This window comes from Tachyglossus aculeatus, chromosome 1 (genome assembly GCF_015852505.1).
Source record: "Tachyglossus aculeatus isolate mTacAcu1 chromosome 1, mTacAcu1.pri, whole genome shotgun sequence".
Taxonomy (NCBI): Eukaryota; Metazoa; Chordata; class Mammalia; order Monotremata; family Tachyglossidae; genus Tachyglossus; species Tachyglossus aculeatus.
The window spans coordinates 121,213,109-121,238,351 of NC_052066.1; the positions used below are offsets into that span (position 1 = coordinate 121,213,109).

At 44.2% G+C, this 25,243-nt stretch overlaps 1 protein-coding gene across 1 annotated transcript in view; it reads left to right on the plus strand.

Moving 5' to 3' along the window:
• The window catches only part of SLC17A5 (solute carrier family 17 member 5), a 61,094-nt gene that overhangs the window by 32,165 nt on the left and 3,686 nt on the right, over positions 1 to 25,243 (plus strand). The window contains exons 8-10 of the mRNA XM_038747926.1: positions 3,574 to 3,706; positions 6,753 to 6,900; positions 23,775 to 23,865. Of these exons, the coding sequence (XP_038603854.1) occupies positions 3,574 to 3,706; positions 6,753 to 6,900; positions 23,775 to 23,865 (372 nt within the window). The remainder of the gene's footprint in view (positions 1 to 3,573; positions 3,707 to 6,752; positions 6,901 to 23,774; positions 23,866 to 25,243) is intronic.

Sequence of the window (25,243 nt, forward strand, 5' to 3'; positions counted from 1 at the left end):
ATTTTCCGTCGTAGGATTTGGGGATCTGTACAGTTTTAGGAAATGCAATTTGCTTATCTAGCATCATAGGCTGATTGTATGATCTTGGTTGTGATTTAGTGACTAACCATTGCTTGCCCTTTACCCACACCCAACTCATTCATGTTTGTGGGTCTGTGCAGGTGTCCCTGGATCAGGTAAGTTAAGGAAGTGCTGTTGTTGAGGGCCCACTCCAGTTTTTCTAGCCCTCCTTAAATCGTGGGGGGTCAATTTAAACCCTTGACCCTTCCTTCCCCTCTGGCTCTCCATCCTTCCACTTTCCCCCCATTCTTCTCTTCACTTCCTCCTCCTCCCCATCTCCCCCTCTCCTCCTTCCCAGTTTTCCTCTTCCCTCATCTTCCCACTTCTCCTTTCCTGCCTTACTAAGGAATATGTATTTATTCAGCTTCGACTACTGCGTCAGCCTCCTCAGTTCCCTCCCTGCCTCCTGTCTCTCCCCACTCCAGTCCGTATTTCACTCTGTTGCCCAAATCATTTTTCTAAAAAAAGAAAAAAAGTTGTCTCCACTCCTCATGAGCCGAGTGGCAGAACCGGGATTCAAACCCTTGACCTTTGACTCCCAAGCCCTTGCTCTTTCCACTGAGCCATGCTACTTCTAGACTGTGAGCCCGTTGTTGGGTAAGGACTGTCTCTATATGTTGTACTTCCCAAGCGCTTAGTACAGTGCTCTGCACACAGTAAGCGCTCAGTGAATATGATTGAATAAATGAATGTTATATTGTACTCTCCCAAGTGCTTAGTACAGTGCTCTGCACACAGTCGGTGCCCAATAAGTACAACCGATTGATAAAGACATTAAGGTAAAAGAAATAAACCTGTGTGTGGTTTGTGGCTGTTTAAGTTGATTTTCCCTTAAGGCTGACACCCAGGGACAGCACCTGGCAATTAGGAATGTTAAAAGGCAACATCCTGATAGAGGTCCTGCATCTGCTCTGAAATCTGTGATATTGCTGTAAAGTGAGCCCGATGTTGGGTAGGGACTGTCTCTATATGTTGCCAACTTGTACTTCCCAAGCGCTTAGTACAGTGCTCTGCACACAGTAAGCACTCAATAAATAAAATTGAATGAATGAATGAGCCTTCAGTGGTTGCCCTTCCACCTGCACATCAAATAAAAACTCCCTACCTTTGGCTTTAAAGCACTCAATTAGCTTGTCCCCTCCTACCTTACATCCCTGATCTCCTAGTACATACCAGCCCACACACTTCACTCCTCTAGTGTCACTGTGCCTCAATCTTGTCTGTCTCCACACTGACCCATTGCCTATGTCCTTCCTCTTACATGGAATTCCCTTCCTCTCCCACCCCATATACGCCAGACCCACCACTCTCCCCACCTTCAAAGTCTTATTAAAAATCACATCTCCCCTAAGATTCCCTCCCTGACTGAGCCCTGACTCCCTCTGTGTATACACTTGGACTTGTACCCTTTGAGCACTTGATATTCACCCACCCTCAGCCCCACTCAGTTATATTTTTTGAGCACTTACTGTTCGTTCAGTTGTATTTATAGAGCACTTATTGTATGAAAAGGACTGTACTACGCTCTTGGGAGAGTACAATCTAACACAGCACTTTATGTACATATCCATAATTTATTTTAATGTCTGTCTCCCCCTCTAGACAAAGCTCCTGATGGGCAGGGTGTGTCTACCAACTCTGTTGTACTCTCCCAAGCACTTAGTACAGTGCTCTGCACTCAGTAAGGGCTCAATAAATACCATTGATTAAATGCACAGGCAACAGAGGAAGGTAGGGAGAATAGGGTGGAGCCATCTTACCTCCTTCCCTTCCCCACAGCACCCGTATATATGTTTGTACATATTTATTACTCTTTATTTATTTATTTTACTTGTACCTATCTATTCTATTTATTTTACTTTGTTAGTATGTTTGGTTTTGTTCTCTGTCTCCCCCTTCTAGACTGTGAGCCCACTGTTGGGTAGGGACTGTCTCTATATGTTGCCAGCTTGTACTTCCCAAGCGCTTAGTCAGTGCTCTGCACACAGTAAGCGCTCAATAAATATGATTGATTGATTGATGAGGTTAGTCAGGGAAGGCTTACTGGAGGAGATACGATTTTAGTAGGGGTTTGGAGATGGGAGGGTAGTCATTAGTCATTGGTAAATGTAGTAAGTAGGCTTTTGTTTCTTTCATCCAGCTTCTCCGAAAGGATGTTGAATAGAATCAGTCCCAGAACTAATCCCTGGGGACTCCACCCAATACATCCCTAGAGTTGACACTGAGCTTTTGAAGAGTATGAAGGAACATCAGGCCATTATTGTAGTAAAATGTTGGGCTTGTCCGTAGTAGCCAACTCTTTCCTGTTTAAAACACTTCTTAAAGCTTCCGTAGGACCCAACCTAGCCTGCAGAAAAGCACTGATGCATCTTTAGCAACTGCAGAAGGGTTGAAACTAGGGAGAGATGGGCCATATGCAACAGGAAGCCCGAACCCTGTGATTATTTAGCTACCTCTGTCAATGCACCCTACCGGATAGAGTTGAAGGAGAAAAGTGTTCCCTTTGCTGAAAAACTTCTGTTTATTACTTTTTACAGCTTATGGTGACAGTGTAAAATCTGCTATAGTTTTATCTTAGAAGTACCTTTTTTTTCACAATTTCAATTCAGGTTCATTCATTCAATCGTATTCATTGAGCACCTACTGTGTGGAGAGCACTGTACTAAGCGCTTGGGAAGTACAAGTTGGCAACATATAGAGATGGTCCCTACCCAACAACAGGCTCACAGTCTAGAAGGGGGAAACAGACAACAAAACAAAACATGTAGATAGGTGTCAAAGTCATCAGAACAAATAGAATTAAAGCTAAATGTGCATCATTAACAAAATAAATAGAATAGTAAATATGTACACGTAAAATAGAGTAATAAATATGTACAAATATATATACAAGTGCTGTGGGGAGGGGAAGGAGGTAGGGTCAGGGGGAGAGGAAAAGTCTGGAAAAGTCTGAAAAGTCTCAGTCTGGGAAGGCCTCTTGGAGGAGGTGAGCTCTCAGTAGGGCTTTGAAGGGAAGAAGAGAGCTAGCCCTTTTTTTAAAAAAAGGATAAATCAATTTTTCAAGTAACTGAGAGTTTCCAAGTCAACGTGTAAACAGCAGTAGTATTTTGAAATCAGGCTTAAAGGTCAATAAAGAAAAGAATGGGGTGAAGGCATTCACTTCTTCCTCCCTCTCTGAAGCCAGGTCAGTTGGCCTGGGATCTGTGTCAATCCATAAAGAAGGAAGATCCCAGCCTAGCTGGAAAATACCCCATCCCTAAACTTCATAGGAAACTCCAGAGTAGGTGTGGACCTGTTAGGTCAGGGGTTGTGATGAGGTTCTGAATTCAGACTCATTCTCATCTTTTACCATGTGTTTAAAGGACAGGGAGAATTCATTCATTTCTGAGGTTTAAATAGTGAATCTATTATCAGTGTAACAGAATTGCTCTTCTCCTTGAGTTTATTTGATATACACCATGGAGCTTGTTGTTTTTAACTGTTTCACCAATGATTTGTGCTTGTTTTTTTCAGAATGGATTTTTATCTGCCCTACCTTATTTTGGCTGTTGGTTGTGTATAATCCTATCTGGTCAAATTGCTGATTACTTACGGGAAAAGTGGAGATTTTCCACCGTTTGTGTCCGCCGAACATTTAGCCTAATAGGTAGGTGAAGAATGAGATTCCTCCTTTCATCCCTTGACAGGATTAGGTCATGCGAGTTGAAACAAAAGAGTTAGCCTGTTTTCCATTTACAGTATATATATTTCTTGACAGAGTATATGACAATGTTTCTGTAACAGTCTATATAATTTTTGCAACTGACTTATGTATTTTAGGGATTAGGCCGTTAATCTGTTTGTCTAGATCAGCGTCTAGCAAGTGACAGCAAAAATGGCTTACATTTGTTGAACATTACCTCCCATGTCTGTGAATGAATTGTTCGTAATTAAATTTTAAAATTTACATTTAAATTATTTTTGTGGGAGATACTTTCCTAAAATTAACACTACCTTTAACTTGAGACTCATTTCTTTAAAGTTTGCCTTCAAATTTTAAGTGATCACATTATTCATAACTGAATAAGAAATGTTTTTATTCACTTACTGTGCAGACCATCTCTAACTCGGTGAGTATGAGTCTTAATATTTGATATTTTCTGTATGTTGGTGAGGGAAGTGTTTTTATAATCTGCAACAAATGGTATTTACTTTTGGTTTCTCTTGGATGATGTGCTTTCCAAATCTCCATTACTCCTCCCCAAAGATTTCATACTTTTCTCCTCCTCACAGTATGTTTTACTTCTCTTGTCCCCTTCCAAGTGCTTAGCACAGTGTGCTACACAGGTGGTCAGCAAATAACATCAAATTCATCCTATTATATTTATTGAGCGCTTACTGTGAGTGGAGCACTTTACTAAGCATTTGGGAGAGTACAATACAACAATAAATAGACACTTTCCCTGCCCACAAGGAGCTTAACTGTGCCCTAGCTAAAGCACCTATTGTTTTCGGGTGCTGGTAACTCTCCCTAATCTCCAGTGGCTGTATATTAAGACCACTTATATTATTCACTTTGTCCCTCCATCCTCTAGAAATGTCCATACTTCCATCTTTTTCCTAACATTAGGATGAAATTCCAAGTCAGTAGTTCATTCATTCAGTCATATTTATTGAGTGCTTACTGTGTGCGGAGCACTTCACTAAGTGCTTGGAACATACAATTCAGCAATTGAATTTCATTCATTCAGTCGTATTTATTGAGCACCTACTGTGTGCAGAGCACTGTACTAAGCGCTTGGGAAGTACAAGTCGGCAACAGAGACGGTCCCTACCCAACAACGGGTTCATAGTCTAGAAGGGGGAGACAGACAACAAAACACGTAGACAGGTGTCAAAATCATCAGAACAAATAGAATTATGGCTATATGCACATCATTAACAAAATAAATATGTACAAGTAAAATAGAGTAATAAATCTGTACAAATATACAAGTGCTGTGGGGAGGGGAAGGAGGTACGGCGGGTGGGGGGATGGGAAGGAGGAGAGGACAAAGGGGGCTCAGTCTGGGAAGGCCTAATGAAGAGAGAGACAATCCCTGCCCACACCGGGTTTACAGTCTAGAAGGGGGAGACGGACATCAAAACATGTAAACAGGCAACAATATAAATAAATAATTATAGTTTTATGCATATCAAAACAAGTAAACAGGCATCACTGTAAGTAAATAGAATTATAGATATAGATGTGTTGTGGGGCGGGGGTGGTCATGGATCGTGATGAGCGGCCCAGCATTCTGGCTCATCTGCTGTATAATCATCATCATCATCATCAATCATATTTATTGAGTGCTTACTGTGTGCAGAGCACTGTACTAAGCGCTTGGGAAGTACAAGTTGGCAACATATTCTCCAGGCCTCTGACCATCGGCCCAGTAACCATAGAGTAGAGGACTGTGGGAGAGATTTGCAGTGCTGCCGATAGTCATTATCTGCAGATTGTTGCTCCGTGGGTCTAGGAATCCTTGTTCATGTGCATAGTGGGTACAAGGTTTGGGAAGCATTGTATGTATCTTTAAATTATGTACTATAAATTATATATATTCATCTCTATATATAGATATATGCACTTATATGTATATATTTCCCCCTAGATTTCCCCCTAGACTGTAAGCTTGGTGTGGGCAGGGAACGTGGCTGCCAACTTTTGTACTGTACTCTCCCAGGAACTTAGGTGCACATAATAAGCACCCAGTAAATGCCACTGATGATAGAAGGACACATATTTTGGGTTATAATGCTGTCTTTGGCATTCAAGCTTTGTTTTTGTTTTTGGGGTTGGGTGTTAAGGTATTCAAGTGCTTAGTATGTGCCAGGCACTGTATTAAGAACTGGGGTAATACAAGCTAATCGGGTTGACCGCAGTTCTTGTCCCACATAGAGCCCAGTCTTAATTCCCATTTTGCAGATGAGGGAGCCAAGGCCCAGAGAAGTGACTTGCCCAGGGTCACACAGCAGAAAAGTGGCAGAGCAGGGTTTAGGACTCAAGCCCGTAATCTTTCCACTAGGCCATGCTGCTCCAAAGTTAATTAAGTTAAATTAATTTTAAGTTGTTAATTGTTAGCAAAGCAATAACCTTTTAGGCAGCGTGGCTCAATGGAAAGAGCACGGGCTTGGGAGTCAGAGGTCATGAGTTCAAACCCCGGCCCCACCAATTGTCAGCCGTCTGACGTTGGGCAAGTCACTTCACTTCTCTGGGCCTCAGTTCCCTCATCTGTAAAATGGGGATTAAGGCTGTGAGCCCCACATGGAACAACCTGATCACCGTATATCCTCCCCGGTGCTTAGAACAGTGCTTTGCACATAGTAAGCGCTTAACAAATGCCATCATTATTATTATTACCTTTAGGAGCCTGCTCCACTTCTGGAAGCCTGAGGAAAGTTAGGAGGGGAAGCTTTGGCGGTGTGGCCCGGCGCTTAGAACAGTGCTTTGCACATAGTAAGCGCTTAACAAATACCAAAATTAGTAGTAGTAGTACTGGCCGCCCCAACTTTCAGCAGAATTGTAGAGCAGTACTTCAACACTCGGTGGAGGTATCGCCGAAGCTCAGCATTGCATCATACCAAAGCTATAGGCCCCACTTTGGTTTTCAGCCTCTCCAAAGAAACCCAATAATAAATATGGTCTCTTTTAAAAACTTGTTTTATTCCAGGAATGATTGGGCCTGCAGTTTTCTTAGTAGCGGCTGGATTCATAGGTTGTGATTACTCATTGGCAGTTGCCTTCCTAACCATATCAACGACGCTAGGAGGATTCTGTACTTCTGGCTATGGCATTAACCACCTGGATATTGCTCCGTCGTAAGTACTGATACGTTTTCATGACTGGATATTTTTACTTTCGATTGGGGATTATTGTTTGGGGGGGTAAAGTATGAAATCATTTTTACTTAAAGTATAGACTGTGCTCCTTCAGACCCTTTTACTAGAGACTTGGACCCCGGCTCTGTAATAATGATGCTGTTTGTTAAGCGCTTACTATGTGCCAAGCACTGTCCTAAGCAATGGGGTAGAGAAGCGGCGTGGCTCAGTGGAAAGAGCATGGGCTTTGGAGTCGGAGGTCATAGGTTCAAACCCCGGCTCCGCCAACTGTCAACTGTGTGACTTTGGGCAAGTCACTTAACTTCTCTGTGCCTCAGTACCTCATCTGTAAAATGGGGATTAAGACTGTGAGCCCCCCATGGGACAAACTGATTACCTTGTAACCTCTTCAGCGCTTAGAACAGTGCTTTGCACATAGTAAGCGCTTAATAAATGCCGTTATTATTATTATACAGAGTAATCAGGTTGTCCCACATGGGGCTCACAGTCTTAATCCCCATTTTTCAGATGAGGTAACAGGCTCAGAGAAGATAAGTGACTTGCCCAAAGTCACACAGCTGGTAAGTAGCAGAGCAGGGATTAGAACCCATGGCCTCTGATTCCCCAACCCAGGCTCTTTCCAGTAAGCCACGATGCTTCTCTCTATGGGATCCAATATTTCTAGAAATCATTCCAGAGCACTCTGGAAAACTGAATTTTTGATGTGTTCAAGAAGCAACAATGTGCAGCATAGAAAGCCTTTGAAGTCTGAAATTGGAATGCACGGGGGGGTGCGGGGGAAGAGAGATGGATTCAGTGTACTTGTAGGGCACACCTGTCATGTTGGGGAAGGTTCTGGTACAGGAAAAGAGCAAATTACCTTAAGCATGAGAAAACATATCCCACATTTTCAAGGAGCATCTTATATGCGAATCCTGCTATACACCTGTGTGGTGTTAGGACCAACCTCAATTCAAAATTATACGTTGAATTAAAAAAAAATTCTCCTAAAGTGGTATATCAGGTTTGTCTTTTCGTTTTTTCTTAAGTGATTTTGTCTCTTCAGTTTACATTGGAAGTGGTAGCTTCCTAAGTTACAGAGTATAATCAAATTGGTTTAAAGTCCCAAACCAAGAATTGTGACCTAAATTAATAATTAAACTCTGTAGCTAGTGAAAGAAGCACCAGTCTTTTCAGGGTTTGACATTTTGAACAGGAATTGAAACATTTGATCTCAAAAGGGTTTGTACAATTTTGTACCTGAGACAGAGTTACAGAATTGAATATTCACTGTTACATTTTCAGTACTTTTTTGGGGGGGGGTTTCCGAGGAGTGACAGAGTCTTTTTTGAAAAAAAGCCAAAAGGGTCCTTTTCATCAAAGTAGTTGAGCTTCAATTAATCAATGTTATTTATTGAGCTCTCTCTCTGTGCAGAACAGTATACTAAGTGCTTGGGGCGGTACAATACAACAGTAGTAGCAAACATGTTCTCTACCCATAATAAGCTTACACTCTGGAGGAGATCAATCAATCAATCGTATTTATTGAGCACTTACTGTGTGCAGAGCACTGTACTAAGCGCTTGGGAAGTACAAGTTGGCAACATATAGAGACAGTCCCTACCCAACAGTGGGCTCACAGTCTAAAAGGGGGAGACAGAGAACAAAACCAAACTTACTAACAAAATAAAATAAATAGAATAAGGAGTACAGAATGGAGAGGAGGATGAAGAGGAAAAGGTGAAGGAGGAAAAGGAAAGGGAGGAAGAAGAGGGCTGGGGGAGGAGGAAGAGGAAAAGGAGGAGGAAGGGGGGCTGAAGAAGGGGAAGGAAGAGGAAAAGGAGGGCTAGAAGAGTGAGGATGTGGACAGAAGGTGGAGGACAAAGAAGAGGGGGAAGAGGAGAACGACTGCAGGCGACCATGTCTCCACCACCAGATAACAGCAAATCAAGTCCGGCCTTTGGACTCTAGAGTTTTAGCCTACAGAGAGGGCAGCCGTGTGGCTGAGAGGACAGACCCAGGTTCGAGTCCTGCTCGCCGCCCCCCCACCCAGCCCCTGGCCTGCTGGGTGACCTTGGGCTAGTCACACCGACTCTCTGGGCCTCAGTCTTCTCACCTGAAAACTTGGGGTGCTCATTCCCGCCAGCCACTACCTCACAGGGATCCAGGGAGGGCAGAAAATAAGATAACCAAGGTGCCAGTGCTGGGGATGAGGAAATAAATGTGCTAAGCTACAATTCAGGGTGCTTAGTCTCTGAGTCCCGGTGACTACAAGGATCAGGGCCCATTTCTGAATTTTTCTTTACCTATGCGTGCCACGGTTCCTGGTTATTTCTGGGAACATGGCGACCCTTCTGGAAGGGGAGAGCCCTGAGTAACGAAACGCAAAAAAGGGATCAGAGGCATTTTATGGGTGTTTTAGCAGATGCTTTAGCTTGGAGTGTGGCCTGCAGAAGAGGATAGAGAGAGGCTCATAATATTCTAGCTGGAATATGGCATGGGCCTGGACTAGGATGGTGACCTTTGAAGAGGCAATTTCAAGAAATGTTGGAAGAAAGACTAGTAGGATTTAGTGACAAGTTGAATATGATAATTTAAAATACAGCAGGAGTATCAAGGAAAATCCAAGGAATAGGGAGGGTGGTGACTGTGAGGAAGATGAAAAATTCAGTCGTAGACCTTTGAGTTTAAGGTGCCAATGTTAAATCCATGGGGAGAAGCAGCATGGCCTAGTGGATAGAGCACACACTTGGCAATCAGAAGGCCTTGGGTTCTAATTTCAGCTCCGCCACTTGTCTGCTGCTGTCCCTTCACTACTCTGTTCCTCAGTTTCCTCATTTGTAAAATGGGAATTAAGACTGTGAGCCCCATGTAGCACATGGACTGTGTCCAACCTGATTAGCTTATTTTTACCTCAGCACTTCATACAGTGCCTAACACGTAGTAAGCGCTTAGCAAATACCATTTAAAAAAAAAAAACTGCAGCAGCCCTGGAGGAGCTACAGAGAGGGTCAGCGCTTGCAAGGTAGGTTTGGAAATCTTTCTTGTAGAAGTGTTGAAGACATGGGACCAAATGAGCTCCCCATCTAGTGAATGTAAAGTGAGAAGGTGTGTGGCTCAGAATAGAGCTTTGTGGGACACCTCCTGTTACAACTGAGGAGTCAGTCAATCGTAATTACTGAGTGCTTTCTGTGTGCAGAGTACTGTACTAAGTGCTTGGGAGAGTACAGTATAACACAGTTGGTAAACATGTTCCCTGCCCACAGTGAGTTTACAGTCTAGAGGAGGAGACAGACGTTAATATAAATAGATTTTGGATATGCATGTAAGTATTGCGGGGTTGAGGATGAGATGAATATCAAGTGCTTTATGATACAAATCCAAGTGCAAGGGTGATGTAGAAGAGTGAGGGAGTAGAGGAAATGAGGGTTTAGGCAGGGTAGGCCTCCTGGAAGAGATGTGATTTTAATAAATAAATGTGATTGATTAATAAGGCTTTGAAGGAGGGGAAAAGGATGGCCTGTCATGAAGGGGAAGGGAGTTACAAGCAAGTAGCTGTGATCGTTGCAAGTAAGGAAGAGTAAATAAGCCTTCTGGGTGATCAGTCATATTTATTGAGGACTTACTATTTGCAGAGGATAAGGACCATAAACAGAGGTATAGCAGCATTATCTGTAAAATAAAAGAAACAAATGCTGAGACCAACTGTAATGGGAATAGAACAATAGTAGTATGCTCCCATCTGTGCAGAGAAGCTAGCTGTTACCTGTGCAGAAGTGGTAGGAAGGACAGGAAGAAATCCAGTTGGCCCTGTATGCTAGTCAATTGAACCACTGGGATTGATTGAGCACTTACAAAGCACAGACCACTGTATTAAGCACTTGGGAGAATTCAATATAACTGAGATGGTAGATGCAGTTCCTGCCCACAGGGAGCTTACAGTCCATAGGGTACTGTGGACAGCAACCTCTGTCACTTCTGACTCCCTCCCAATAGCCAGCTGCTTCTAGCTGCTCCCATACCTTCCCTACCCAGTGGGAACACTGACACATCCTCACCTCCTGCCTGCCTGCCTCCCACAACAAAAAACTTTTCAAATCAGGAAGAGCTGGGTGAAAATCATAGGAAATGATTGAATGGCATCTGGGAAATTCATTCATTCATTCATTCAGTGGTATTTATTGAGCGCTTACTGTGTGCAGAGCACTGTACTAAGCACTTGGGAAGTACAAGTTGGCAACATATAGAGACGGTCCCTACCCAACAGCGGGCTCACAGTCCAGAAGGGGGAGACAGACAACAAAACAAAACATATTAACAACAACAGTGAGGAGGTTAGCGGCAGAGGAGCGGAGGGTGCGGGCTGGGCTGGAGAAGGAGAGAAGGGAGGTGAGGTAGGAGGGGGTGAGGGGATGGACAGCCTTGAAGCCGAGAGTGAGGAGTTTTTGCCTGATGCGTAGGTTGATTGGTAGCCACTGGAGATTTTTGAGGAGGGGAGTAACATGCCCAGAGCGTTTCTGCCCAAAGACGATCTGGGCAGCAGCGTGAAGTATAGACTGAAGTGGGGAGAGACAGGAGGATGGGAGATCAGAGAGGAGGCTGATGCAGTAATCCAGTCGGGATAGGATGAGAGATTGAACAAGCAGGGTAGCGGTTTGGATGGAGAGGAAAGGGCAGATCTTGGTGATGTTGCGGAGGTGAGACCGGCAGGTTTTGGTGATGGCTTGGATGTGAGGGGTGAACGAGAGAGCGGAGTCGAGGATGACACCAAGGTTGTGGGCTTGTGAGACGGGAAGGATGGTAGTGCCGTCAACAGAGATGGGAAAGTCAGGGAGAGGGCAGGGTTTGGGAGGGAAGATAAGGAGTTCAGTCTTGGACATGTTGAGTTTTAAATGGCAGGCAGACATCCAGATGGAGATGTCCTGAAGTCAGGAGGAGATACGAGCCTGGAGGGAGGGAGAGAGAGCAGAGGCAGAGATGTAGATTTGGGTGTCATCAGCGTAGAGATGATAGTTGAAGCCGTGGGAGCGAATGAGGTCACCAAGGGAGTGCGTGTAGATTGAGAACAGAAGGGGACCAAGCACTGAACCTTGGGGAACCCCCACAGTAAGAGGATGGGAGGGGGAGGAGGAGCCCGCAAAAGAGACTGAGAATGAACGGCCGGAGAGATAAGAGGGGAACCAGGAGAGGACGGAGCTGTGAAGCCAAGGTTGGATAGCGTGTTGAGGAGAAGGGGGTGGTCCACAGTGTCGAAGGCAGCTGAGAGGTCGAGGAGGATTAGGGTAGAGTAAGAGCCGTTGGATTTGGCAAGCAGGAGGTCATTGGTGACCTTTGAGAGGGCAGTTTCCGTGGAATGTAGGGGACGGAAGCCAGATTGGAGGGGGTCGAGGAGAGAGTTGGCATTGAGGAATTCGAGGCAGCATGTGTAGACAACTCGTTCAATTCATTGTATTGACCACAGTACACTAAAACAAAAGCACTAAAGACAAGATTATTTAACAGAAACAAAATGTTTCCCTGTAATCACTTCCAAAGAAATGCATTGGATTTACATTTACATTTTGGGTTAGACATTTGGTGCTTTTTTTTAAGGTATTTGTTAAGTGCTTACTTTGTGCCTGTTCTAATTGTTGGGGTAGATACAAGATACAAGTTACTCAGGTCAGATACGGTTCCTGACCCACAGGAACTCACAGTCTAAGTAAGAGGGAGAAGAGGTATTGGATCTCCATTTCGCAGATGAGGAAACTGAGGCCCAGAGAAGTGAAGTGACTTGCCCAAGGTCACACAGCTAACAAGTGGTGGATCGAGGATTAGAACCCAAGTCCTCTGACTCCTGGGCCCTTGCTCTCTCCACTAGGCCATGCTGCTTTGTTCCTGTGTTCATTTCCATATTTACCTACAACTCAATTGGCCTGTGGACCCCCCTGTTAAGGCCCAAAGGGTCTGCAGCTTGTGATTCAGGAGCCATATCTGCCTTTTGTTGGGGAGGGAGGGTGAGGGACCTGGCCAGACATCCCATCACGTGCACGTCCATCCCGTAACCTGGTTCAGAGTCACAGCAGACGTCTCAAAACTGCTTATTCCGTCTGGGCTGGTCCTTCATTGCAGGGATGGATGATGGGGAGAGTCAGCGACACATGGCATAGGTGTGAGACCAGGCTCACACTCCGGGGGCCGGTGATTCCTAACCCCATTCCTGTGGCCTAATGGATCGAGGCGGGCCTGGGAATCAAAAGGACCTGGGTTCCAAACCCGGTTCCTCCACCTGTCTGCTGTGTGACTTTGCGCAAGTCACTTCACTTCTCTGGGACTCATCTATAAAAGGGGAATTAAGACTGTGAGCCCTATGTGCGACAGGGACCGTGTCCAACTTGATTATCTTCTATCTACCCCAGCACCTAGCACGTAGTAAATGCTTAGCAAATACCATAATTATCATTATTATTATTATTACCCGGGAAGAGAATTCCCACTCTGGGAGCTCCTGGGGTTTCAGCAGCTCTTTGGCCCTGAGAGAGAGGGAAGCAAGTGGTAAGAGAAGGAAACCCACCACAGCCTAGAAAGTCCTCCCCCACTGCTCCCCCACACCCCAACCTGTCCCTGGAAATGGGGTGGGGAGGGTGCTGGGAAAGGCATGATCCACCTGTCCCTGCAGCCCTCCTTGGTGGTCTGGTCCATGCAGCTATCAGTGCCCGTCACCGGTCTCTGTGCTCCCATATTATATTATACTAGGAAGAAAGCTCCCCCACTTGTCAGCTGTGTGACTTTGGGCAAGTCACTTCACTTCTCTGTGCCTCAGTTACCTCATCTGTAAAATGGGGATTAAGACTGTGACCCCCTGTGGGACAACCTGATTACCTTGTATCCCCCCAGCGCTTAGAACAGTGCTTTGCACATAGTAAGCGCTTAATAAAGACCATTATTATTATTATTATTGTAACCTCCCCAGCGCTTAGAACAGTGCTTTGCACATAGTAAGCGCTTAATAAAAAAAATGCCATTATAAAAAAAAAGAAAGGGGAGGAGACAGAAGAGAACTGACAGGCTGCTCAGAATCATCACGCGGGAGCCTCGTGGGCCTGTCAGTAGGCTAAGCCCAAGTCTGTCTGCATCACACTTTCCCACATGGCACTGGGTCAGGCATTCTTGACACTTCCATGTCAATAAATATAGAAATACCTTAACAAATGTTTTCATGCTGACATTTCAAATTTCACAGCGTACATTCGCACGGAACGTTAAAACTGACATCCTGACCCCTTTGGCATCAATACCTGTCTAGTAGCCGGCATGATGGTAGGAAGGGGTTTTTGTTCTGGTTTTTTTTTGTTTGGGTTTTTTTTTTAAAGAAAAAGCCTTCTAACTGCTCTGTTTTCTTCACTGGGTTACTGGTGTGACTCCCTATAATTGAAATCAACAGAACTGGGCCCTATATTCTGATGTAGCACCTTGAACAACTCAAGACATTCAGAAAATCTGGCAGGTTTATAAATCTTAACTGGATAGTGTCCAGCCCTATTTCTTTCCTCTCTAATTGAGTCACTAGACTACATCATAAGATTCCGGGAGGAAACTTATGAAACTAGAAAGATGGGGAACACCAGAAAATGGGTTTCTCAGTCTGGAGGGGAGAAGAAAGAGTTGAATTGAGACTAATAGTCATCTGCTATACAATGGCTGTTCTGTAGCTAGAGATGCCCCCACTTCCTCCAAAATGGGAGGGGCTAAGTTTAGACTCTAGACTAATAAGTTAAGACAATCTTTCATGGATGATTTGGATTGCAATCCAGACTGGAAACAGAACAGTGAAGTATGAAATGGGCCCTCTGTCCTCTCACCCTATGGGTCACTAGTATGTGACACATCAGCTCACGTAGTTTTTTCATATCTGTGGAGATTTGGTATTTAGCAAATACCATAATTATCATTATTATTATTATTACCTGGCAAGAGAATTCCCACTCTGGTAGCTCCTGGGGTTTCAGCAGCCTTGAGAGAGAGAGGGAAGCAAGTGCCAAATCCAGTGGCCTCTATTCCATCATAACCTGCCTTGACCTCCCAGCTGCCTTCAGCACTGTCAACCACCCCCTTCACCTGGAAATATTATCCAACCTTGGCTTCATTGATCCTGTCCATTCCTGGTTCTCCTCCTATCTCTCTGCCCACTCATTTTCAGTCCATTTCACAGGCTCTCCTTTTGCCTCCCACCCACTAACTGTGGGAGTCCCTCAAGGCTCAGTTCTAGGTCTCTTTCTATTTTCCATCTACATCTACTTCCTTGGAGAACTCATTCACTCCCATGGCTTCAACTACCATTGCTATGTGGATGATTCCCAAATCTACATCTCCAGCCTTGATTTCTCTCCTTCTCTGCAGTCTGGCATTTCCTCCTGCCTTCAGGAGATCTCTACTTGGATGCCCCACTGCCACCTCAAACCTAACATGTCCAAAACAGAAGTCCACATCTTCCCACCCAACCCTGTTCTCCTCTTGACTGTTCCATCACTGTAGACAGCACCATTATCCTCCCTTTCTCACAAGCCTATAACCTTGGCGTTGTCCTGGACTTATCTTTCTCATTCAACCCACATATTCAATCTGTAACCAGTTTCCCTCAGTTCAACCTCCATAACATCACTAAAATCCACCCTTTCCTCTCCATCCAAACTGCTATCACTTTAATCCAAGTACTTGCTCTATCCCACCCCTGATTACTGCATTAGCCTCCTTGCCGGCCTCCCTACCTCCTGTCTCTTCCTCACTCCAATCCATATTTCAATAAAATCATTTCTCCACTCCTCAAGAACCTCCAGTGGTTGCCTGTCCACCTCTGTATTAAACAGAAACTCCTCACCATTGGCTTTAAAGCACTCAGTCACCTGCCCCCTCAAAACCTTACCTTGCTGGTTTTCTAATACAACCCACGCTGCAAACATCAACCTCCTCACTGTACCTTGATCTCATCTATCTCGCTCCCGACCCTTCATCCACATTCTGCCTCTGGCCTGGAACTCCTTCCCTCTTCATATTCTACAGACAGACACTCTCCACACCTTCAGAGTCTTATTAAAACTTATTAAGTCTTATTGCACATCTCCAAGAGGCCATCCCCTACTAAACCTTCATTTCCTCTTCTCCCACTCCCTTCTGCATCGCCTGTGGATTTGCACCCTTCCTTCATCCCTCCCTCAGCCCCACAGCAGTTGTGTACATATCCATAATTTATATCAATACCTATCTTCCCCTCTAAACTCATCGTGGGCAGGGAATGTGTCTACCAACTCTGTTACATTGTGCTCTCCCAAACAGTTCAGTGCTCCACACACAACACTCGATAAATACATTTGATTGATTGATATTGCTCTTCAAACTCAGATTTACACCTGCCAACAGGCTCGCTATCTCCACTGGTACCTAAACATCATGTTGCAAATTTATGTGTATGTCCTGTCTTGTCCAGAACTCTGCCCACAGTAGAGTGCTCAATCAGTTCTGTGTAGGAGGAAATTAGATTTATGTTTGACCCAGAGGTGGTCCATAAGTCTCCAGAGTGGGACCCCTCACATTCTACGAGGAAACTGGTCTCATCTCAGAGATATCTGTCACGCTTTTTTAAAACTACTTCCATTTCCCAGAAGTCTGTCACGTTCCTCTGAAACCCCATCCCTAGTACTTACTGAGCACTCACCTTGGACATAGCACTGAACTGTAGAACCCTCAGCATAGCAGATATGGACTGCATTCTGAAGGAGTTTCAACCTAATGGGGGAAGACAAGTAGACACAAGATAAAAACATAACAGGAAAGAGGAAAAAAAACAGTTAAAATCAATAAAAACACGCAGTAGGTAGTTAGGCGTGATGAGACTGATTGATGGGGTAACTGTGGAGTTGGGATTCATCAGGTAATGAATAAATGGTATTTATTGAACACTTGCTCTCTGCAAAGTATTGTATTAAGTACATACTTTTTAGGTATGTTTTGAAGATGGGGAGGAACATGATTTGATTCCAGTTGAATTCATCTGCTCAGTAGAATGTGTGCCCTGCAGAGGATAGATGTGCAATGTGGGCTGCGCCTTTTAGGAGCTTTCCTTATACAGCAGACTGAAAAGTAACAGTTTCCATTCTTCATGCATACATACCACACCTGAATAAACCCTGACCGATCACTTGAAATTCATTTGAGTGTTCTTGTTTTGCTACCCAGAGGCAGTTACTGTAATCATTTTAAAAGTACATTTCATTCAGCCTTGCCCACCCCTCTGGTCCCGGTTTTATCCTAAGGCCTAATGAAGTGGTGGGAATTCCAGACTGGGAGCTTGTTGTAGGCAGGGAATGTCTGTTTATTGTTGTATTGTACTCTCTCAAGCACTTAGTACAGTGCTGTGCACACAGTAAGCATTAAGTAAATCCAGCTGAAATAAAACAAATAAATGAAACCTTTTCCCATGAGCATTTCTGCGCTTTTCAGTTCACACCCTCACTTTTTTCCTGCAGGTTTCTGCTCTGTCTTGAGAGACCTCAATTAATTGGGGAAAGACAACCTACAGAAACAGGATAAGAATCCATAAGGCAAGGGCCAAGTAGCAGAGTTAGAGACAACAAGCAATCCATTGCATTTATTGAGCACTTAGTGTGCAAAGCACTAAGCGTGGCTCAGTGGAAAGAGCCCAGGCTTTGGAGTTCATGGGTTTGAATCCCGGCTCTGCCAATTGTCAGCTGTGTGACTTTGGGCAAGTCACTTAACTTCTCTGTGCCTCAGTTACCTCATCTGTAAAATGGGGATTAAGATTGTGAGCCCCCCGTGGGACAACCTGATCACCTTGTAACTTTCCCAGCACTTGGAACAGTGCTTTGCACATAGTAAGCGCTTAATAAATGCCATTATTATTATTAGTATTATTATTATAACAAACACCTAGGAGAGCACAATAATGGGAAATGGTAAACTCCTACTCTCAAGGAGCTTACAGTGTAATCAGGGAAGACAGACAATCATTTACAGTTAGAAAGAGAAGAATGGAAAGATCGATAAAGTGCATAAAGAGAGTATATACATTGATATTTTTAGAGGACATAGTCACTGAGGTGGTAGGATGGAGCAGAAAATTAATCATGGAATACCTCCTGGGGGAGGAGGGGTTTTAGGAGTGTTTGAAGATGGGGGAGCTGTAGTCTAGTAGATTTGAAGGTGGGGAGAGAAGGCAGGGGAGAGGGAGTGTCAGCAAGAGGAAGGTGTGTGTGTGTGTGTGTGTGTGTTGTGAGCAAGGTGTGTAGAGGCCTTCCCTTGACTAAGCCCCACCATTCTTCTTTTCCCACTCCCTTCCTTGTCACCCTTGCACTTCGATTTGCACCCTTTATTCATCCCTCCCTCAACCCCACATCGCTTATGTACATATCCATAATTAATTTATATTAATGCCCGTATCCTCCTCTAGACTGTAAGGTGGGCAGAGAACATGTCTAGCAGCTCTGTTATTTTGTATTCTCCGTTCATTCATTCATTCAGTTGTATTTATGTAGCACTTACTGTGTGTAAAGCATGGTACTAGGCATTGTATATAGTACACTATAACAATAAACAGACACATTCCCTGCCCACAACGAGCTTACAGTCTAGAGGGGGGAGACAGACAATTAATAGAAATAAATTACAGCTATTTACATAAGCGCTGTGGGTCTGGGGTGGGGGGATGGATAAAGGGAGTAAGTCAGGGTGACGCAGAAGGGAGTGGGAGAAGAGGAAAGGTGGGGCTTAGTCAGGGAAGTCCTCTTGGAGATGTGCCTGCAATAAGGCTTTAAAGGGAAGGATAGGTCTGCTGGATTTAAGGGGGAGGCTTAGTACAGTACTCTGCACACAGCAGGTACTCAATAAATATGATTGATTGATGGATTGGACATGGGGCTAGTGAGATTACTGTGAGGGGAACAAAGAGTGTAAGTTGAGGTGTAATGGGAGAAGAGAGTTAAGAGGGAGAGTGCGCGAGAGCTAACAACCACCAAAAACACAGATGAGGAAGCCTGACAATAATAATAATAATAATAATAATAATAATAATAATAATAATGGCATTTATTAAGTGCTTACTATGTGCAAAGCACTGTTCTAAGCACTGGGGAGGTTACAAGGTGATCAGGTTGTCCCACGTGGGGCTCACAGTCTTAATCCCCATTTTACAGATGAGGTAACTGAGGCACAGAGAACCGAAGTGACTTGCCCAAAGTCACACAGCTGACAATTGGTGGAGCTGGGATTTGAACCCATGACCTCTGACTCCAAACCCCATGCTCTTTCCACTGAGCCACACTGCTTCCCTTTTAACTTCCCTGCTAGCCAGACAAGACCAGGGGCTCATAATACCATTGCAGGAGTGGCATGGAGTAGATAAGCACACAGTAAGCGTTGAGTAAATATGACTGAATGAATACTACTACAAATAATAATAATGATAATTGTGGTATTTGTTAAGCACTTACTATGTGCCAAGCACTGTACTAAGCGCATGGGAGAGTAAAGTATAACAGACACATTGTCTGTGCACATATTTATTACTCTGTTAATGATGTGTATAGATCTATAATTCTATTTATTTTTGATAAATAAATTTGCCTAATTGTACTTTCCAAGTAGACAGGCATAAATTGATGCCTGTCTACTTGTTTTGTTTTGTTGTCTGTTTCCCCCTTCTAGACTGTGAGCCCGTTGTTGGGTAGGGATTGTCTCTATCTGTTGCTGAATTATACTTTCCAAGCGCTTAGTACAGTGCTCTGCACACAGTAAGCGCTTAATAAATGCCATTATTATTATTATTATAAGGAAGAGATGCAATAGATGTCCCTAGCTGGCCAATCTGAGGTCTGCCGTCCCATCTGATTACAGAAGGCTTTTCTGGCTGATTTATACAAGTTAGCACCAAGCCATGAGGGAGTCAGATTGGAGGAAAGATGGACTGTAACACCAAGATGTCACCCTAAATGTTGAAATTCCCAGAAACTTGTGGGGAGGGGGAATTGAGAGAAGTTTGATTGGGTGGGGACTCTACTGAGCGGTGGGTTGAGGTTAATAAAAGGGGGTATCTTTGTCGACGGGTGGCATAACAGTACCCTTCCAAGGAGTCAGTACAGTGCCTCTGTGCAGAGTAAGCTCTCAGTAAATGAGTGATTGATAACAGGTCAACCCTGGCCTGTGGGAAGTCAGAAAATGTCAATTAAGGGATTAGACCTGTACATTGGAGTTTCTCTGGGTGGTCTCTTTGGCGCCTGTCATCCTCTGCAGAGTGAGCCTGTGGGAGTGTGAGAATAAAGGCTAGAAAGTGGAACTTCTCCACCGAAGGTGACAAAATGCTGGAACAAGATACCTGCGGGAAATATAGAATCTCTATTCCTGGTTATTCAAAAAGAAAAAAGGAAATCATCTTTCAAGGGTAGTTTATCCATGTGCCTGAGGCAGGCTTCCAGGCAAGGTTATCTTTAGAGTTCCATTCCAGCCCCAGGAGTCAATAGTATTATTATTTTTAAGCGATCACTTTCTGTCCTGTAAGTCTGGCTACGAGTCTAAGGCTTAGATTCATAAAAATAAAAGTATTTGGTAAATAAGTGGTTCAGTCTCTCCATTCCTGTGTCTTCAGTATTTGGCATTTGTCTTCTGTGCCAGTGTGATTTTGCACATCTAGCAGGGAGGTGGGGTGAGGTCATGATGACAATGAGAAGTAATTGCATTTGAAATCCACTCTCTTTCTCAGGTGTACATTAGAATCATACTACCCTCCACTGAATCAATCAATCAATCAATCAATCGTATTGAGCGCTTACTGTGTGCAGAGCACTGTACTAAGTGCTTGGGAAGTACAAGCTGGCAACATATAGAGACGGTCCCTACCCAACAGTGGGCTCACAGTCTAGAAGGGGGAGACAGAGAACAAAACCAAACATACGAACAAAATAAAATAAATAGAATAGATAGGTACAAGTAAAATAAATAAATAAATAAATAGAGTAATAGCAACTCTAGATATGTTCCCTGCCCACACCACTACCACCTAGATTTTGGCTTTCCAGTACCAGCCTCCTCTAGCCCTGGCTCCAGGGGCTGCACCATGGGGAGGCCATGAAAGCCTTGGGGGAATGGGGAAACAATATAAAATTAAAAGCCCTAGTTGAGGGGGGGAAAGGTTTATAAAGGACAGAAGGAGACGGAAACAGAGAAGTTAGGGAGGCAGGGTTGGAGGAAGGTTACCCAGTAGCCAGGTGAAGCCATCAGGGAGGAGCGACATGTCCATTTTTACTTCTGATAAAGCAAAAAGCTCCATATTGTAGTGGAACCTGACTTAATAACCAATCATTAGTGCTGCTCTGTCTCTTGCCAGTGATCGCGTTCGCAATTCTGGCTAATTTTGCTATCATCATCATCAATCGTATTTATTGAGCGCTTACTATGTGCAGAGCACTGTACTAAGCGCTTGGGAAGTACAAATTGGCAACATATAGAGACAGTCCCTACCCAACAGTGGGCTCACAGTCTAAAAGGGGGAGACAGAGACCAAACATACTAACAAAATAAAATGAATAGATATGTACAAATAAATTAAATAGAGTAAAAAAATATGTACAAACATATATACATATATACAGGTGCTGTGGGGAAGGGAGGGAGGTAAGATGGGGGGATGGAGAGGAAGGAAGGGGCTCAGGCTGGGAAGGCCTCCTGGAGGAGGTGAGCTCTCAGCAGGGCCTTGAAGGGAGGAAGAGAGCTAGCTTGGCGGATGGGCAGAGGGAGGGCATTCCAGGCCCAAGGGATGACGTGGGCCGGGGGTCGATGGCGGGACAGGCGAGAGCGAGGTACGGTGAGGAGATCAGCGGTGGAGGAGCGGAGGGATAAGCTCTCAGTCAGTCCATTGTATTTATATATTAAACGCTTACTGTGTGCAGAGCACTGAACTAAGTGGTTGGGAGAGTACAGTATATCAGTATAGCAGACACATTCCCTGCCCACAATGAGCTTATAGTCTAGAGGGGAAGACAGACATTAATACAAATTGAAGATATGCAGATAATAATAATAATGATTATGGTATTTGTTAAGTGCTTACTATGTGCCAAGCACTGATCTAAGTGCTGGGGTAGATACAAGGTAACCAGGTTGTTATTTATTTTACTTGTACATATCTATTCTATTTATTTTATTTTGTTAATATGTTTGGTTTTGTTCTCTGTCTCCCCTTCTAAACTGTGAGCCCACTGTTGGGTAGGGACTGTATATGTTGCCAACTTGTACTTCCCAAGCGCTTAGTACAGTGCTCTGCACACAGTAAGTGCTCAATAAATACGATTGATTGATTGTCCCACGTGGGGCTCACAGTCTTAATCCCCATTTTACAGATGAGGTCACTGAGGCTCAGATAAGTTAAGTGGCTTGCCCCAGGTCACACAGCAGACAAGTGGCGGAGTCGGGATTAGAACCTATGTCCTCTGACTCCCAAGGCCGTGCTCTTTCCATTCAGCCATGTTTATTACTACTAGTGCTTCTTCTAGGGAGCGGTGGCTGATGGCAGTTTCCTCTGCTAGTCAAGGCCAGCTCAACTTCAAGCAAAACGGAGTTTCTTTATATACAGTTGGTACGAGAAGCAGCGTGGCGTAATGGGTAGAGCACAGGCCTTGGATTCAAAAGGACCTGGGTTCTAATTTCGGCTCTGCCAGGTGTCTGCCGTGTGACCTTGGGCCAGTCACTTCACTTCTCTGGGCCTCAGTTCCCTCATCCATAAAATGGGATTTAAGAGTGTGAGCCCCATGTGGGACAGGGACTGTGTCCAGCCTGATTAACTTATACCTACCCCAGTGCCTGGCACATAGTGAGCGCTTAACAAGTACTATAGTTATTATTATTACAACATTCCTAATGATCAGAAGTACTGATAAGCAGGGCTAGGTCCCTGCTTATCTTGACTGACATGACTATGAATTGAAATGAAAAATGACTAAAAGATTATCTTGTCTTTAGGTGATATGCTACGACATGTTGTGTTGTGCTTGATTTTCATTCATTCATTCATTCAGTTGTATTTCTTGAGCACTTACTGTGTGCAGAGCACTGTACTAAGTGCTTGGAAAGTACAATTCAGCAATAGAGACCATCCCTGCCCACTGCCACAGTCTAGAAGGGGGGAGACAGACATCAAAACAAGTAAACAGGCATCAGTAGCATCAACATAAATAGAATTATATACACCTGTCTACATGTTTTGTTTTGGCTGTCTCCCCCTTCTAGACTGTGAGCCCGTTGTTGGGTAGGGACCGTCTCTATATGTTGCCAGCTTGTACTTCCCAAGGGCTTAGTACAGTGCTCTGCACACAGTAAGCGCTCAGTAAATATGAATGAATGAATATATACACATCAAAACAAAGTAAACAGGCACTAATATAAATAGAATTATTGATATGTACACATTTACACAAGTTCTGTGGGTTTGGGGGGAAAGCAAAGGGAGCGAGTCGGGGCGATGGGGAGGGGAGGGGAAGCTGAGGAAAAGGGGAACTTAGTCTGGGATTGATTTGAGTCAGTCAAGCAATCAAGTATACCCAGAGACGGACAAGCAGGCTAGAGCTGGACAGGTAGGAAAGGAAGGGTCGGAGAGAAACAAGGGGGACAAATGCAAGGCCTTGACCATTGTGTTTCCACAGGGGCTAAGAGCGCGGTTAACAGGATAGTAATCAGTCGATAACATTGTTCTTATGAAAAAATGACTCCGAATTCCAACTTAGTTTTCAGGAACCAATTTTCAGTTTTGTCATGAATCTGGGAACCGCCCGCCCTGCCAAAAGCGACTCAGTATTTTAAATGGTAAATAAATTGCCGTGAAAATGTTTCTTCAGGTATGCTGGTATCCTTCTTGGCATCACAAATACATTTGCTACTATCCCAGGAATGGTTGGACCAGTCATTGCCAAAAGCTTAACTCCTAATGTAAGTAGAAATTTTATTGGTAGATGGAAATGTTCTATATCCTACAAGGGACTTAACTGTTAATGTCAAACACTTTAATTTTAACTGAATGTGTGTCCTTCCATTAAATTCATAACAAGCTAAATACTTCATTGTCATGCAGCTGTGAAGATCTGTTTTTCAAGAGCAGCTATTGGTTTTAAACACAGGTATAGAATAGAATTATTGAAAAGTATGTGGCTGACCCAAAAGTCTCTCATAACATAACCGACTGTCTTGTAATTAACCCAGCATTTAGCACCTAGTAAGCGCTATGTAAATATCATATTGGTTATAACAGTTTGAAGGAGAGGTCAAGGACTACTTCACTTTGCTGCCCGGATTATCTTTCTATAGAAACGGTCGGGACATGTCACCCCCCTCCTCACAGTGGTTGCCGATCAACCTTCGAATCAAGCATAAACTCCTCACCCTCGGCTTCAAAGCTCTCCATCCCCTCGCCCCCCTCCTACCTCACCTCCCTTCTCTCCTTCTCCAGCCCAGCCCACACACTCCGCTCCTCTGCCTTTAACCTGCTCACTATGTCTCCTTCTCGCCTGTCCCGCCGTCGACCCCCAGCCCACATCCTCCCCCTGGCCTGGAATGCCCTCCCTCCTCACATCCATCAAATCAGCACACTTCCCCCTTCAAAACCCTACTGAAAGCTCACATCCTCCAGGAAGCCTTCCCAGACTGAGCCCCCCTTTTCTTCTGCTCCTACTCCCTCCCCACCCCACAACACTTGTGTATATATATGCGCATATTTTTCTATTTATTTTATTAATGATGTGTATATATCTAGAGAAGCAGCGTGGCTCAGTGGAAAGAGCCCGGGCTTTGGAGTCAGAGGTCATGGGTTCAAATCCTGACTCCGCCAATTGTCAGCTGTGTGACTTTGGGCAAGTCACTTCTCTATTAAGTGCTTGATTTAAGCGCTTAGTACAGTGCTCTGCACACAGTAAGCACTCAATAAATATGATTGATTGATTCTTTGTGCCACAGTTACCTCATCTGTAAAATGGGGATTAAGACTGCGAGCCCCCCGTGGGACAACCTGATCACCTTGTAACCTCCCCAGTGCTTAGAACAGTGCTTTGCACATAGTAAGCGCTTAATAAATGCCATTATTATTGTTATTTTCAGCTATAATTCTATTTATTTACATTGATGCTACTGATGCCCGTCCACTTGCCTTGTTTTGTTGTCCGTCTCCCGCCTTCTAGGCTGTGAGCCCGTTGGGTAGGGATTGTCTCTGTTGTCGAACTGTACTTTCCAAGCACTTAGTACAGTGCTCTGCACACAGTAAGCGCTCCCCACATACAACTGAATGAATGAATGATTCCAGATAGAGTAGATTAAA